The sequence below is a fragment of the Penaeus vannamei genome, chromosome 23 (assembly GCF_042767895.1).
Source record: "Penaeus vannamei isolate JL-2024 chromosome 23, ASM4276789v1, whole genome shotgun sequence".
NCBI lineage: Eukaryota > Metazoa > Arthropoda > Malacostraca > Decapoda > Penaeidae > Penaeus > Penaeus vannamei.
In genome coordinates, this window is record NC_091571.1 from 4,450,605 (window position 1) to 4,468,104 (window position 17,500).

General features: G+C 46.8%; 1 protein-coding gene across 1 annotated transcript; it reads right to left on the reverse strand.

Annotated features, from left to right (window-relative positions):
- Nucleotides 1-8,466: 8,466 nt before the first annotated feature.
- LOC113823137 (mucin-2) lies at nt 8,467-9,688 on the reverse strand. The gene is made up of 6 exons (XM_027375755.2): nt 9,567-9,688; nt 9,401-9,442; nt 9,225-9,314; nt 8,982-9,143; nt 8,749-8,880; nt 8,467-8,604 (listed from the first exon to the last, which is right to left on the reverse strand). Exons 2-6 carry the CDS (start codon nt 9,440-9,442, stop codon nt 8,491-8,493), a joined length of 540 nt encoding a protein of 179 aa, XP_027231556.1. The 5' UTR covers nt 9,567-9,688; the 3' UTR covers nt 8,467-8,490.
- Nucleotides 9,689-17,500: the final 7,812 nt, after the last annotated feature.

Here is a 17,500-nt window from a genome sequence, read left to right on the forward strand (position 1 = left end):
CATCCCCCAGCTTTCTCGTCCTTCTCTGTGTCCTCGCTTTTCTTCCCTTTCTTCTCTTCTTCCTCCTCTGCGTCCTCGAATTATCTTGTATTCCCCAGCTTTCTCGTCCTTCTCTACGCCTTCGCTTTCTCACCTGATTTCCCATTACCGCCTTTGCTGTCCGAGCGCCGACACTTCGATCTTCCTGGGGCTCAAGCCATGCATTCTGAGCGCCTCTTCTCTCTCTCTCTCTCTCTCTCTCTCTCTCTCTCTCTCTCTCTCTCTCTCTCTCTCTCTCATCCTCTCTCTCTCATCCTCTCTCTCTCATCCTCTCTCTCTCATCCTCTCTCTCTCATCCTCTCTCTCTCATCCTCTCTCTCTCATCCTCTCTCTGTCTCTCTCGCTCGCTCGCTTGCCCTCTCTCTCTCCCACACATCCTCTCTCTCTCTCTCTCTCATCCTCTCTCTCTCTCTCGCTCGCCCTCTTTTTCGCTCACTCGCTCGCCCTCTCTCTCTCTCTCATATATCCTCTCTCTCGCTCGCTCGCCCTCTAGCTCTCGCTCTCTCGCTCGCTCGCCCTCTAGCTCTCGCTCTCTCGCTCGCTCGCCCTCTAGCTCTCGCTCTCTCGCTCGCTCGCCCTCTAACTCTCGCTCTCTCGCTCGCTCGCCCTCTAACTCTCGCTCTCTCGCTCGCTCGCCCTCTAGCTCTCGCTCTCTCGCTCGTTCGCCCTCTAACTCTCGCTCTCTCGCTCGTTCGCCCTCTAGCTATCGCTCTCTCGCTCGCTCGCCCTCTAGCTCTCGCTCTCTCGCTCGCTCGCCCTCTAGCTCTCGCTCTCTCGCTCGCTCGCCCTCTAGCTCTCGCTCTCTCGCTCGCTCGCCCTCTAGCTCTCGCTCTCTCGCTCGCTCGCCCTCTTTTTCGCTCACTCGCTCGCCCTCTCTCTCTCTCTCATATATCCTCTCTCTCGCTCGCTCGCCCTCTAGCTCTCGCTCTCTCGCTCGCTCGCCCTCTAGCTCTCGCTCGCTCGCCCTCTAGCTCTCGCTCTCTCGCTCGCTCGCCCTCTAACTCTCGCTCTCTCGCTCGCTCGCCCTCTAACTCTCGCTCTCTCGCTCGCTCGCCCTCTAGCTCTCGCTCTCTCGCTCGTTCGCCCTCTAGCTCTCGCTCTCTCGCTCGCTCGCCCTCTAGCTCTCTCTCTCTCGCTCGCTCGCCCTCTAGCTTTCGCTCTCTCGCTCGCTCGCCCTCTAGCTCTCGCTCTCTCGCTCGCTCGCCCTCTAGCTCTCGCTCTCTCGCTCGCTCGCCCTCTAGCTCTCGCTCTCTCGCTCGCTCGCCCTCTAGCTCTCTCTCTCTCGCTCGCTCGCCCTCTAGCTTTCGCTCTCTCGCTCGCTCGCCCTCTAGCTCTCGCTCTCTCGCTCGCTCGCCCTCTAGCTCTCGCTCTCTCGCTCGTTCGCCCTCTAGCTCTCGCTCTCTCGCTCGCTCGCCCTCTAGCTCTCGCTCTCTCGCTCGCTCGCCCTCTAGCTCTCTCTCTCTCGCTCGCTCGCCCTCTAGCTTTCGCTCTCTCGCTCGCTCGCCCTCTAGCTCTCGCTCTCTCGCTCGCTCGCCCTCTAGCTCTCGCTCTCTCGCTCGCTCGCCCTCTAGCTCTCGCTCTCTCGCTCGCTCGCCCTCTAGCTCTCGCTCTCTCGCTAGCTCGCCCTCTAGCTCTCTCTCTCTCTCGCTCGCTCGCCCTCTAGCTCTCTCTCTCTCGCTAGCTCGCCCTCTAGCTCTCTCTCTCTCGCTAGCTCGCCCTCTAGCTCTCTCTCTCTCGCTCGCTCGCCCTCTAGCTCTCTCTCTCTCGCTCGCTCGCCCTCTAGCTCTCTCTCTCTCGCTCGCTCGCCCTCTCTCTCTCTCTCTCGGTCGCTCGCCCTCTCTCTCTCTCTCTCGGTCGCTCGCCCTCTAGCTCTCGCTCTCTCGCTCGCTCGCCCTCTAGCTCTCGCTCTCTCGCTCGCTCGCCCTCTAGCTCTCGCTCTCTCGCTCGCTCGCCCTCTAGCTCTCGCTCTCTCGCTCGCTCGCCCTCTAGCTCTCGCTCTCTCGCCCTCTAGCTCTCGCTCTCTCGCCCTCTAGCTCTCGCTCTCTCGCCCTCTAGCTCTCGCCCTCTAGCTCTCGCTCTCTAGCTCTCGCTCTCTCGCTCTCTAGCTCTCGCTCTCTCGCTCTCTAGCTCTCGCTCTCTCGCTCTCTAGCTCTCGCTCTCTCGCTCTCTAGCTCTCGCTCTCTAGCTCTCGCTCTCTCGCCCTCTAGCTCTCGCTCTCTAGCTCTCGCTCTCGCCCTCTAGCTCTCGCTCTCTCGCCCTCTAGCTCTCGCCCTCTAGCTCTCGCTCTCTCGCCCTCTAGCTCTCGCCCTCTAGCTCTCGCTCTCTCGCCCTCTAGCTCTCGCCCTCTTATTCTCGCTCTCTCGCCCTCTAGCTCTCGCTCTCTCGCCCTCTAGCTCTCGCTCTCTCGCCCTCTAGCTCTCGCCCTCTAGCTCTCGCCCTCTAGCTCTCGCTCGCTCGCCCTCTAGCTCTCGCTCTCTCGCTCGCTCGCCCTCTAGCTCTCGCTCTCTCTCTCGCTCGCTCGCCCTCTCTCTCTCTCTCTCTCTCGGTCGCTCGCCCTCTCTCTCTCTCTCTCTCTCTCGGTCGCTCGCCCTCTCTCTCTCTCTCTCTCTCTCTCTCGGTCGCTCGCCCTCTCTCTCTCTCTCTCTCTCTCTCTCTCGGTCGCTCGCCCTCTCTCTCTCTCTCTCTCGGTCGCTCGCCCTTTCTCTCTCTCTCTCTCTCTCTCGGTCGCTCGCCTTCTCTCTCTCTCTCTCTCTCTCTCTCTCTCGGTCGCTCTCCCTCGGTCGCTCTCTCTCTCTCTCTCTCTCTCTCGGTCGCTCGCCCTCTTTCTCTCGGTCGCTCGCCCTCTCTCTCTCTCTCTCTCTCTCTCGGTCGCTCGCCCTCTCTCTCTCTCTCTCTCTCTCTCTCGGTCGCTCGCCCTCTCTCTCTCTCTCTCTCTCTCTCTCTCGGTCGCTCGCCCTCTCTCTCTCTCTCTCTCTCTCTCGGTCGCTCGCCCTCTCTCTCTCTCTCTCTCTCTCTCTCTCTCGGTCGCTCGCCCTCTCTCTCTCTCTCTCTCTCTCTCGGTCGCTCGCCCTCTCTCTCTCTCTCTCTCTCGGTCGCTCGCCCTCTCTCTCTCTCTCTCTCTCTCGGTCGCTCGCCCTCTCTCTCTCTCTCTCTCTCTCGGTCGCTCGCCCTCTCTCTCTCTCTCTCTCTCTCGGTCGCTCGCCCTCTCTCTCTCTCTCTCTCTCTCGGTCGCTCGCCCTCTCTCTCTCTCTTTCTCTCTCGGTCGCTCGCCCTCTCTCTCTCTCTCTCTCTCTCTCGGTCGCTCGCCCTCTCTCTCTCTCTCTCTCTCTCGGTCGCTCGCCCTCTCTCTCTCTCTCTCTCTCTCGGTCGCTCGCCCTCTCTCTCTCTCTCTCGGTCGCTCGCCCTCTCTCTCTCTCTCTCTCTCTCGGTCGCTCGCCCTCTCTCTCTCTCTCTCTCTCTCGGTCGCTCGCCCTCTCTCTCTCTCTCTCTCTCTCTCTCTCGGTCGCTCGCCCTCTCTCTCTCTCTCTCTCTCTCTCTCTCGGTCGCTCGCCCTCTCTCTCTCTCTCTCTCTCTCTCGGTCGCTCGCCCTCTCTCTCTCTCTCTCTCTCTCTCTCGGTCGCTCGCCCTCTCTCTCTCTCTCTCTCTCTCGGTCGCTCGCCCTCTCTCTCTCTCTCTCTCTCTCTCGGTCGCTCGCCCTCTCTCTCTCTCTCTCTCTCTCTCGGTCGCTCGCGCTTTCTCTCTCTTACTCTCTCTCTCTCTCTCTCTCTCTCTCAGTCGCTCGCCCTCTCTCTCTCTCTCTCTCTCTCTCTCTCGGTCGCTCGCTCTCTCTCTCTCTCTCTCTCTCTCTCGGTCGCTCGCTCTCTCTCTCTCTCTCTCTCTCTCGGTCGCTCGCCCTCTCTCTCTCTCTCTCTCTCTCTCGGTCGCTCGCCCTCTCTCTCTCTCTCTCTCTCGGTCGCTCGCCCTCTCTCTCTCTCTCTCTCTCTCTCGGTCGCTCGCCCTCTCTCTCTCGCTCGCTCTCGCTCGCTCGCCCTCTCTCGCTCTCGCTCTCTCTCTCTCTCTCGCTCGCTCGCCCTCTCTCTCTCTCTCGCTCGCTCGCCCTCTCTCTCGCTCTCTCTCGCTCGCTCGCCCTCTCTCTCTCTCTCTCTCGCTCGCTCGCCCTCTCTCTCTCTCTCTCGGTCGCTCGCCCTCTCTCTCTCTCTCTCTCTCGGTCGCTCGCCCTCTCTCTCTCTCTCGGTCGCTCGCCCTCTCTCTCTCTCTCGGTCGCTCGCCCTCTCTCTCTCTCTCTCTCGGTCGCTCGCCCTCTCTCTCTCTCTCTCTCTCGGTCGCTCGCCCTCTCTCTCTCTCTCTCTCTCGGTCGCTCGCCCTCTCTCTCTCTCTCTCTCTCGCTCGCTCGCCCTCTCTCTCTCTCGCTCGCTCGCTCGCCCTCTCTCTCTCTCTCGCTCGCCCTCTCTCTCTCGCTCGCCCTCTCTCTCTCTCTCCCTCTCTCGGTCGCTCGCCCTCTCTCTCTCTCTCTCTCTCTCTCGGTCGCTCGCCCTCTCTCTCTCTCTCTCTCTCTCGGTCGCTCGCCCTCTCTCTCTCTCTCTCTCTCTCTCGGTCGCTCGCCCTCTCTCTCTCTCTCTCTCTCTCGGTCGCTCGCCCTCTCTCTCTCTCTCTCTCTCTCTCGGTCGCTCGCCCTCTCTCTCTCTCTCTCTCTCTCGGTCGCTCGCCCTCTCTCTCTCTCTCTCTCGGTCACTTGCCCTCTCTCTCTCGCTCACTCGCTTGCCCTCTCTCTCTCGCTCACTCGCTCGCTCGCCCTCTCGCTCGCTCGCCCTCTCGCTCGCCCTCTCGCTCGCCCTCTCGCTCGCCCTCTCGCTCGCCCTCTCGCTCGCCCTCTCGCTCGCCCTCTCGCTCGCCCTCTCTCTCTCGCTCACACGCTCGCCCTCTCTCTCTCTCTCGCTCACACGCTCGCCCTCTCTCTCTCTCTCGCTCACACGCTCGCCCTCTCTCTCTCTCTCGCTCACTCGCTCGCCCTCTCTCTCTCGCTCACTCGCTTGCCCTCTCTCTCTCTCTCGCTCCGCTCACTCGCTCGCCCTCTCTCTCTCTCTCGCTCACTCGCTCGCCCTCTCTCTCTCTCTCTCGCTCACTCGCTCGCCCTCTCTCTCTCTCTCTCGCTCACTCGCTCGCTCGCCCTCTCTCTCTCGCTCGCTCACTCGCTCGCTCGCCCTCTCTCTCTCACTCGCTCACTCGCTCGCTCGCCCTCTCTCTCTCGCTCACTCGCTCGCCCTCTCTCTCTCGCTCACTCGCTCGCCCTCTCTCTCGCCCTCTCTCTCTCGCTCACTCGGTCGTCCTCTCTCTCTCTCTCTCTCTCTCGCTCACTCGGTCGTCCTCTCTCTCTCTCTCTCTCTCTCGCTTTCTTATAGGATTCGTAATTGTTTCCACACACTGTCGCCTCCGTTTCAGCGCCCAAGGAGAGGTTAATGAGTTCATTCACCTTTTCTGTGGTTCAGGTGTATCCCTAATTATATCTGTACCTCTCGTTTCGTCTTGTTCACATGTCACTTCCACATTTTCCTTCCTTCTCTGTTTCTCTTTGACCTTTCTCTCTCCCTTCCTTCCTGTCCTCCCTTTGATCTTCCTTCTGTACTTCCCACTAGGTAGCTTTTCTCCTTCCCTCTCAACCTTTTTCTTTTTCCCATCTTTCCCTTTCCCTCTGTTCCTCAATCACTTGCCCACATTTCCCCTTTCCTTTCTCTTCTTTCCCTTCCTAACTCCCTGCTCCCCCCTCCTCTTCCCTCTTTCCTTCCCTCCCTGTCAACCTGCCTCTTTTCCCTTTCTTCTCTCCCTCCATTCCATGCAGCCGCTTTCCCTTTCTCTTTACTTCCTTCTTTCCCTCCCTCCTTATCCATCCTTCTCGCTTGTGCCCACTTTTCTCCCTCTTCCCCTCCATTTCCCCTTTCTTCGTAACCCCCGTTGCCTGCCATGCCCTTCCCTCTCTACCTTTCTGTCCACCTTTCCTCTTACCTTTCTCCCTTTCTGTCTACCTTTCCCCTTCCCTCTCTCTCCCCTATGTAATCATAATCCCAATCAGACCTAAAACCAGTCGTCAAACCTCAAATCCTGTTGCTACTTTCTATTTCTGTCTCCGCCTTTCTTTCTCTCCTTCTCCTCCCCCCCTCTCGCTCCTCCTATTTCCCTCTTTCCCTCCCTCTCTTCTTCTCCCCCCCCCCCTCTCTCTCTCTCTCTCTCTCTCTCTCCGAATCTTTGTGTGATTTCGTTAGCATTCTGCTCGCTTTTCTCGCATCTTTCTCGACGTGCCTTGGGAGTCAAATTCTTTGGATTTTACTCAGGTTTCCTCTCCTCGTTTTCTCTAGATAGTTATTACACCTCTTCTCATTACAGCTGGGAAAATCTTGCATATGACCGACAGAATTTGCAACTAAATGATAAACCGCATATTGATAGACAAAATCTTTTCGTTCACTTTACCAATTACCAATAATAATAAAGCACACACAAAAACACACACAAACATTATCAAACTACTCGTTCAGAAAGGGGAGTGGCTTGCACTTGCATAACCCAGTTTTACGTCAAGTGAAAAATTCGCTGCGTCATTGATTGAGACGATGTCATCGCTTGGACAAGCGTTCATGGAACAATGTTGTTGGGCAGTGTACATGTGCAGTGCCTGGAAGTCATTAAAATAACAAAGAACATCTTACCGGGTTGCTGCAGATTTTGGATGCTGACGTTGATATAAAAATGTGTTAAAAGTTAGAAAATGCAATTACTGGTTTAAGGTTTCGCATTTTAAATACCAAGATTCCATTAATATTTTCGGCGCTTTCTAGCCTACACCAAGAGGTAAATCAACCTCGTGTATTTTCTAATATAATCTTGTGGGACCTATAGGTGGCTTGTGCTTTTTAGAATCGAGTAATATGAGATTGGAAGCTTACCTTGAATTCTTCTTGGGCATTTTGGATACTCTGTTTCACGTTACATACTATTTTTGACTAACGGAACATCGAAACTTTCCACCCACCGAAGTCCGCACAGTACCAGTCTATATTACGTCATCGCCACCAACTCAGTAACCAGGATATATCGGTTAAAGACTGCTTTGGATCTGCAGAGAAAATATAGAAGAAACACCATCCCACCCCCTCCATTGTATTTTGTTCATTGTATTTTTTTTATGTACCTCCCCCCTAATAGACTACAAAATCAAGAGGCCAAACTGGTGCTCGTGACCTATGAAAATGACTTGAACATCTGCTTACGCTTCTCTAAATAGCTTCACACTTATCTTGGGAGGGAGCGCAATGGATAACAGGAAGGAGGCTGGTGCAGATGACAAGGTGACAAGGGAGTGGTAGTAGTAAGGGATATGGGGAAAGAGGGGACGGTGGTGCACATGTAAAGGATATAGTATATTGGGGGGTGGGGGAGGGGAAGAGGGGTAGGGGAAACTCGAAAGGGGTGGATATTGGCAAATACTTCTAGTGCAGAGGGGATAGAAATAGGCCCTGGGGATGGATTAGGGAGTGGAACACTTAGGTCATCTTTAGGAAACATTGGAGGCAACATTTTCTGTAGGGGAGTCGCGTGGGAAGGTCAGAAAAATAAGGTTGCGAGGAAAATGATAGAGGTAGCGATTGGTGTAATTGGATTTAGACGGGAAAAGGAATTTCAGAGTGGGGGAGGAGAAGAGAATTGGACGGTTCAGAATAGAGGAGAGACCGAGATGGGAGGGGAGCAGTGCCAAGGACAGTTTAGGAACAAGTACAGAAACACCTCCGTGCTATGCTCTTATCTAGCCGCATGTATAGAAGGCCTAGTTTTAATCTAAAAACTATTCCTTCAGGATTCGCGCTTGTTAGCAAGGTAGCTACTCTTAAAAATAGTAATTCATGGGCCATCTGTGCAGTTTGAAAAGGTCATGACCATGTCAGGTGTTGAAAGGGGAGCGAGCTACAGAGTTCGGCCAAGACACCAACATTTGACATAAATGAGGAAAGGGTTGATGCGGTCTGACTGGGCTGTACACTGCCAATACAAGCTTCATGGGTGTGTGTGTGTGTGTGTGTGGAGGGGGGGGGGGGGAATAGAAGCTAATCTTGGCAACATTGGTGTTGGACAGACATTGGCCTCTGGGATGTTTAGTGTAAGTACTGCCACTATCATAAAGCAGGTAAGTTCTCTTAACCATGGCACCGGCTCAACTACCGTAATATAGAAGCTTTTGCCATCCACTGCTTGTCGAATTTACCCGTCTACACAAGACATGGATTTACGGAGGATCACCTGAGATACATAGACAATGTATATGGTGGCAGGCTTGGAAAAAAAAATCGTGCAAATACAGCAGCAAGTCATGGCAGTTATATCCTCATTTGCTGAAGTTTTCCAAAGATTTGAGATTACATGGGTAGTTAAATTTCAAGATATGCACCATGGTTTATTATGCTATTAATGGCCGTAGTACCCTTGCGTAGACGTAACGAAGTTGGTAACGTAATGGGTCGTGGTGGTGATTACGTGCTGGACAAGTTCTTGGGTAGTCCAAACCGGTAGGGTGGTAATCTGGAGTGACCATAGTTGGAATTAAAAATCTTTCAGCGGGTGAATTGGTGTAGACCCCTCGCTATAGATGGGGTGGTGATACATCAGATTGAGGTTCTTAAATACAAGTAATGCATGGAGGCATGACAAAAATAAACCAATTACCTGGTAATCAGTGGACACGTGGTAGATGCTCTGCCAGAATTTAACGGTCTCGGTGGTGGTCACGAAGCTGGTGAAGACGGAGACGAAGGTGCGGGAGGGATTCACGAACTCCTCGGCGGTCTTGATGGCAACCTGGAACCCAAGAACCAGGTCAAGGCTCGCATTTAATAGCATTATAAACAGCAAATATTTCTAATATTCGGAATATAAGCTACTTGCAAGGCTCTCCTTACCGGTGTGGTGGTGACCCTGAGCACCGAGGTCACCGTCCTGGCCACCTCGGGCACGAAGTCGCGCTCCGTCGTGTACACCGTCACGGGGAGCTCCACGAAGGTGCTCTCGGTCACCCAGATGTCGCTCGTCGTCGTCACGCGGAACGTGTGCGTCACCGTGTCCTGCGAGACCAAACACGTTCGTTATTACAGTTATATGGACTAGACGCAGACTTCTACAGGAACCGGAACCCGCCTTCTTACCGTCCTCGTCACGGTCTCCGTCACGGGGCGAGCAACCCGCGGCTCTGGGATTCTGCCGTGGCTTTCGTACTGTGCAGAGGCACCCAGCACCTGGGGATTCAGAATATCGAGATCATTAACCATAAACCTTATTGTATGCAATAAAAGTCAATTATGAAGAAAAAAAATCAACATACCAGACCCAGAGCAAGGACCAACGCCACGATCATATTGGCCATCTGAAAAATATATCAATTTAGTTTGCAAGAGTTCAAGTATCATTACTCTCAAATTTTATAGACATCCCCCAACAAACTATACAAATAATAAACAAACTATGACCCAAATATCAAAATTAATCACCTTTCAGTTTTTCTTGTCCCAGACGATCTTGATACTAGAGCGGATTGCCGTGACTGACTGGGTTTTCCAGCCAGGGTTACATTATCGTCTTCTGACCGGGAAGGTGCCTCCCACTCCTCCAATAGTCGTCGCTCACATGCTAACAACCATCAAAAAGAGGCGAACTATCCATCACTACCGAACAAGTAGTTGGTGGAACATTCGGTCAAAGTTATAATGTGCACCGGTATTTTTTTTTCTAGTGATTTTCTAATACATCTTTAGAGGAATAAAATAGAGTTTTGTTAATTGTATGCCGTGTTTGATATCATAATGCATCTTCGTGATAATTTCGAAGCAAATTGATAACGACTGAATGGTGACATACCTATTTATATTTACTTTTTATTTCCCCTTCGATTTAAATACATATGTAACAAAAGTTTTATTTCCCCTGAACTAAACCCACCGTCATTGAATGCTAAATACATCTCTCATTTCAACAAAATCATTACCTATCATCACAACAATCATTTGTCTTAGAGTACATCCAACCATGCAATTACCAAAAAATTCAAACATACTGTTCACCCTTTTCCTGTCTCCTTGTCCTACACACAACTCAAAACGAAACCACGAGATCTAAATATGATTCCGTGCCTGGTACCAGCAACCTACCATGACCATGCCTGCCTTTCATTTTACATTTGGCCGTTCCATTGTCGACCTTAGTCTTATTTACTGAGGTTATAATTATCCCCCTCCTTCCTCCCCTTCTATTCGTGAGGCCGCAGTTGTGCAAAGAAATGGATCATCTGGAAGGAGAAGACGAGGAGGATTGTTTTATTTTGTTTGTCAGTTTATTTGCTAATTACAATTATTATTTACGGTATTTTTGTTGTCATTATCAGTATCATTTTATTGCCATTACATTAACATCGCTATTGCATTTAGTATCACCATTTTCATCACAAACATTGCTGTTGCTGTTGATGTTACTGTTGCTGCTGTCGATGCTGATGTTATGATACTACTACTACTACTAGTAATAATGATAATGATAATGATGATAATGATGTATTATCACTATCATTGTTTTAATTTTTGTCATCCTCATCATCAATTATTTCATAACTGATCTTTCGCCATTAACAACTACAATAATAATAGCAGTCAGTACTAACAGCAGTGATACTAACTTCCACCTATTTATCTCTCTATGACCTCAATGGCAGTTTCTGCACACACACACACACACACACACACACACACACACACACACACACACACACACACACACACACACACACACACACACACACACACACACAAACACACAAACACACACACACACACACACACACACACACACACACAGTCAGTCAGCGGGTGAAATTTCCGAGAAAATCATTTACTGTATTATACAAATTGGCAGAAGTATGTGTGGGATTCATGTCGAACAAATTGCAAGCAAGACAAGGAGGGGGAGAACAAGAACGAACAAATAAGAATATTCGTATATTTTCTTATTCTTCCCTTTGTTGTTCTACTCAGATATATATTTATTCATGTTTAGAAACATATGTGCACACACACACACACACACACACACACACACACACACACACACACACACACACACACACACACACACACACACACACACACACACACACACACACAAAATGAAAGGAACAGACAAACGAAGACAGACAAACCAACAAGCAGACAAGACATTAATTTTGATTACACACAAAATCTAAGCTGTCCGACCATCTAACAATGGCCTGTTTCTGCAAGTCATCGCCAAGAATTGGGTATATATACGCGTAGCTTCACACGATATCACACTTGCTAAGCTGTAATAAAGCTCTGAGTGTAGAATTAGTCTCGGTCAAAGACAATAGTGAGAATATACTTGTAACATGTAGATATAACAGATATTTCTTGCTGGTGTCCAATAGGTGTTATTATTATTAGTAGTAGTATCATTATTTTTTTTCTTTTTCAAGTTCTATCTTTATTATCAATATAAAGATGAGTCTTATTTTTTCCCCATTTTATCGAAGGCCTTAGCGATTATTGACATTGTGATATTGATGATTACAACGGCCATTATTGTTTTGGTTGTAATAATACGAGTAATAATCATAATATCGTCCTCATAATCATTATAAGAATTATTATACATTATTGATTAGAAATACAATTATAAGTTACGCACACACTACAATTGTAAGTTACAAAACACACACCGACACACACACACACACACACTGCAATTTTAAGTTACACACACACACACTGCAATTTTAAGTTACACACACACACTGCAATCATAAGTTACACACACTACAATTATAAGTTACACACACACATACACTATAATTATAAGTTACACACACACTATAATTATAAGTTACCTACACACATACACTATAATTATAAGTTACATACACTATAATTATGTTACACACACACTACAATTATAAGTTACACACACACACACATCCACATATCAATTCTTCCTTTTTAGTTCTTGTCACAGTACCGTAGAATTGGCCGGCTTGGGCACATGAGGCTGACCATGAACCTTTGCTCAGGAGGCAGGTCAAATTTACCCGATGGAGATCAGGTCATATCGGCGTCAGCTCCGTCGTCTGTGGTGTCATATACCGGTGGACGGGAACTTGGGTCGAGAGAGGTCAAGGTCGCACGGGTCGTAGGAAGGTGTATTATGGACAAGATTAATTGTAAAGAGAGAAGGACGTGGTCTTTCTCATTCTCATTATCTGTACCAGTAGTTCCAAACCCTTTCTACGCCCGCACACCTAAGAAAATTTGACTGTCCTCGCACCCCCTTTAAATTTATAGTTTATTTAAGGGTAAAAGAGGTGAATTTCTACTAAATTTGATCAAAAGAGTTTTTTTTTCATGTTCTAATAATATTTTAACTCAAATCAAACATATGGACAAGAAAGCATGTGCCAGATTATTTAAATAAACCCTATAAAATAACCAGTTGCCTGAAATATCTACGTGTAAAAATCAAAGTACCAACTTTAAAACGTTTATATAAATGAATTTTCAATGTAATGCTTCATTTCTTCCTGTTTTTATTTATTTATTTTTTTTTTACTATGAGTAATAAATAGATTAATTGCTTGTCTTCAAGATGGACCATTCTCGCACCCTTTGGAATGGTATCTCACCCCCATGGGTACGATAGCCAAAGGCATTTCTTTCGTTACAGACTCACGTACACATCTAAAATATTACTTTTATTTACTCAGTACCATAATCATCATAATAATAACCAGTACTATCGTTATCATTATTTCTACTCATTTCACTTTTAGAACGGAATACCAGAGAGAGACGTTTCAACTCCCACCCTTTCCATTCTGCACAGTTCCGAAACCAAGTTCTTTTTTATGCTGCACACCACAGACAAGACTCGGAATTTACAAAACTTTTAGATCCATTAGGGAATATAAGCCTCTCTCTCTCTCTCTCTCTGGTTGCTGCGTCAGACGTATAAACTCAAAATACAATGGTAGAAAAAAAAAAAAAACAATGCACAAACTAGATTTATTGAGGATCTAGTTTTTTTTTTTACCATAGTTTCAACACGGTAGAATGTTTTATAGACCAAGATACAATCAGAACAAAAGGTCTATATATATATCTCTTGCGCACATAGATGACGCAAAAGCACGTACAAAAATCATGATACTGATCCTGCGCCAAAAATGGTACACCTCGAGGCAGCAAATCAAGTTACAACTTCAGAACTCTATCATAAAGAAATGAAAATACCAGCAGTATTTTGCAACACTCGATATTTCAGTGTTCTTCATGCTTCACCACGCCAATAAATGCTCGTTTTGCAGTGACTACACTCTGCTGCAGCTATCCAAATATGATGTGTAGTTCCTCTAATTTCCTGTTGATTCCTTGATTCACATGTTGTGGCTGTTAACTACCCGGCCGCCTGTTACAATCATCTTTCCCTTTGAACCGCATCAAAACAGTTATTACTAGAAAACGATTATTCCTATGCTTATGAATTGCCAGTTAGTCATTTCTTACGGCTTCCACATGCCAGTTATCCATTTTTCAATTATCATTCGGAGTTAGAAATTTTACTTGTCGTAGGGTAAACAACACTGGTACATATTTAGGTTTTCCTTGTATGAAAGAGTGAAGCACCAATGATAGCGCAGTCACTGAACAAAGCGTATGTGAAAGGGGGGGGGAGGTATTTGTATAAGCTCTGCACTTGTGAAACACTGAATGATGATTCGAATGAAGGTGATACCAAACATAATGTTCAAAATATATATATATATATATATATATATATATATATATATAGAGAGAGAGAGAGAGAGAGAGAGAGAGAGAGAGAGAGAGAGAGAGAGAGAGACATACTACTTTGTTTTTTTGCAATGATAGATTTTAACATTGTTATTACTTTTGATGAAAATATAATTAACAGTAATAGCAGTGAGATGATTCACTGAAAGAAACAATAGTTTAAATACTGCCGTTTTTTCCAAACTTTGTGTCGTAAAGCTGAAATGTAACACATTAAACTTGTAGATTGTTTACAAAGAAAAAAAAAATGATATTGAGAATGACTGACCAAAAAACAGTTGATAAAAACGAATATATTGATGCCTAAAACTAGTGTTGACTTTCCTGTTACGAAAGAATATTGCTAAATACTGAAAAATGCACTGCGACAGATGATTACATATCTGCCCAAAGGGTGGAAATATAAATTCACCTTCATGGACCATAAAGTTAAGTAGGCTGTTGACATTCAAGTTATGATTGTGCGCTCGCTTGCATTCGTAGATTACCGTGTGAATCTAAGACGGAAGTGAAAGTAATTAATTCGTTTTAATTGAATGGCTTCTGAGCAAGCACTCGGAAAATTGCTTGTGCGGCTGTGCGGGGTTCGGCATCCGGCGCTGGGTGCGAACGCTGGCTTGGGGGGAGGGAGGTGGGGCGGAGGGGGGGGGGGTATTTTGCATCATTCTCCTCATTAGCTTTTGTTTCCCTCATAGCATTTTCTGGCGTTACAAACACACACGCACATACACATTCACAAGCACGCGCACATACACATACACACGCGAACACACACAAACACAGATTTTCATAAAGGTGATAAGGATGATGATGATGATGATGACGATAATGATAACAGCATCAGTAATAATACCAATGACAATAATAATCAACAAAAAAAATAAAACAACAGAAAAGACAATTAAAAAAACGTCTTTTCATCATAGTAGTAGAAAAGAAAAGAGAAGACAAACACAACGACACTCCTTAACGAAATGCTCCTTTCACAAACGCATTTCAGACAGCAGCTCGTCAACGCTGTTCTGTTGCACGTAGTTTCTGCAACTCGTACTCAATGGACGTATTTTCGACCTCGGTGTTAGTGGCTTCATCTACACTCGGAGTTTTAATTGTTGGAGGAGTTAAATGCCAATGGTATGACGGTATTTTCTTAATGTTTGGAGCCGGAGTCGTTTTCAACAGATCGTGTTTGTGGATGATGGGGGTTCGGTTCATTAAGGGGATTTTCGAATAATTCGGATTATTTATTTTTGTGTAATTTTTAAAAATCTATTTGTGTATTTGTTTCTCTTTCTGTTCACATTTATTTTCTTTTTATCTGTTTACATTTATCTATTTTTTCTTTTTATCTGTTTACATCTATCTATCTTTTATCTGTCTATCTGTTTACATTCATCTATTTTTATCTTTCTATCTGTTTACATTTATTTATTTGTTTACATATTCATTTATTCATCTGTTTTCTTTTTCATCTTTACAGAAATAAATTTTAAAAGTTAAACTATTTCTTAAAGGAGAAAAAGGGAGACAAACGCATACTGCTTGTAATGTATAATGTATCTTTCTATATTTAATAAAAAATCCTTCTAATCACTCTTTTTGTTCCTATTCTATACATATTAAACTCATAGTAATAAAATTCATAATATTTTTATTCATAGCTACCATCATGATATATGTATAAAACGTTTATTCTTGGAAAATGTTTCTGAAGTCGTATGAGGAACTGAAACTGCCTTGTGTGTGTGTGTGTGTGTGTGTGTGTGTGTGTCCATTTGCATATATATGTAAGAAATATGTGTGTGTGTGTGTGTGTGTGTGTGTCCATTTGCATATATATGTAAGAAATATGTGTGTGTGTGTGTGTGTGTGTGTGTCCATTTGCATATATATGTAAGAAATATGTGTGTGTGTGTGTGTGTGTGTGTGTCCATTTGCATATATATGTAAGAAATATGTGTGTGTGTGTGTGTGTGTGTGTGTGTCCATTTGCATATATATGTAAGAAATATGTGTGTGTGTGTGTGTGTGTGTGTGTCCATTTGCATATATATGTAAGAAATATGTGTGTGTGTGTGTGTGTGTGTGTCCATTTGCATATATATGTAAGAAATATGTGTGTGTGTGTGTGTGTGTGTGTGTGTCCATTTGCATATATATGTAAGAAATATGTGTGTGTGTGTGTGTGTGTGTGTGTCCATGTTGCATATATATGTAAGAAATATGTGTGTGTGTGTGTGTGTGTGTGTCCATTTGCATATATATGTAAGAAATATGTGTGTGTGTGTGTGTGTGTGGAGAGAGAGAGAGAGAGAGAGAGAGAGAGAGAGAGAGAGAGAGAGAGAGAGAGAGAGAGAGAGAGAGGGAGAGAGAGAGAGAGAGAGAGATAGGGAAAGAAGAGAGAAAAAGAAAGAAAAAGAAAGAGAAACAACGAGAACGAGATCGAGAAAGAAAAAGAAAAAGAAAAAGAAAAAGAGAGAGAACGAGAACGAGAACGAGATCGAGAAAGAAAGAAAGAAAAAGAAAGAAAAAGAAAAAGAAAGAAAGAAAAAGACAGAGAAATTGTCCTCCTCTCCTTCCCCACACCTGCATCCTCCTCCCATCCCAAGACAGTTCCTTCCCGGCGTCCTTTATTTGCCCCCGTCCTGATGCTCTTCGGCCGGCGAGTAATCCCACGATAAATACCACTCGCACAGCGGTAATGACATGCACGAGAGCTTCCTGCGACGTGAGGAAGACGGCTATTGATTGCTCTCCAAGAACGTCATGCAGATGGTCGGAGGCAGTCAGGAAAGCTCAAAGTTCGAAAGATTACATTTTTTTTATAAGTTCGAAAGATTGCATTTTTTTTTTTTAGATTAAAAACGCGTGATTTTTTTTTCACATTTCTTTTGGGTGGAGTGTCATGCACTTCTCTCCTTCGATCAAATGTCATGTAATCTTTCTTTATGCATTCCAGGTCATGCAGACTGTGTTCTTCAATTATCATGCAATCTTCCTTCTTTTAGCTGAGTGACATACAGTCATTCTACAAGCTCCGTAGATTCTAGACTTTTTCTGATGAAGTGTCATGCAATCTTCCCTCGTCTTGGTGTCATGCAGTCATCCATCCTCCGATAAAATGTCATGCAGGCTTTCCTCCCCCGATAAAATGTCACGCAGGCTTTCCTCCTCCGATAAAATGTCATGCAGGCTTTCCTCCTCCGATAAAATGTCATGCAGGCTTTCCTCCTCCGATAAAATGTCATGCAGGCTTTCCTCCTCCGATAAAATGTCATACAGGCTTTCCTCCTCCGATAAAATGTCATGCAGGCTTTCCTCCTCCGATAAAATGTCATGCAGGCTTTCCTCCTCCGATAAAATGTCATGCAGGCTTTCCTCCTCCGATAAAATGTCATACAGGCTTTCCTCCTCCGATACAATGTCATGCAGGCTTTCCTCCTCCGATAAAATGTCATGCAGGCTTTCCTCCTCCGATAAAATGTCATACAGGCTTTCCTCCCCCGAAAAAATGTCATGCAGGCTTTCCTCCTCCGATAAAATGTCACGCAGGCTTTCCTCCTCCGATAAAATGT

What these genes read in the sequence shown, in the direction of transcription:
- LOC113823137 (XM_027375755.2), bottom strand. Translation starts at nt 9,442, where the DNA reads ATGGCCAATATGATCGTGGCGTTGGTCCTTGCTCTGGGTCTG. An exon ending in TGGTCCTTGCTCTGGGTCTG is followed by an intron (nt 9,315 to 9,400) that starts GTATGTTGATTT and finishes CTGAATCCCCAG; the next exon opens with GTGCTGGGTGCCTCTGCACA. An exon ending in TCAGGGTCACCACCACACCG is followed by an intron (nt 8,881 to 8,981) that starts GTAAGGAGAGCC and finishes CTTGGGTTCCAG; the next exon opens with GTTGCCATCAAGACCGCCGA.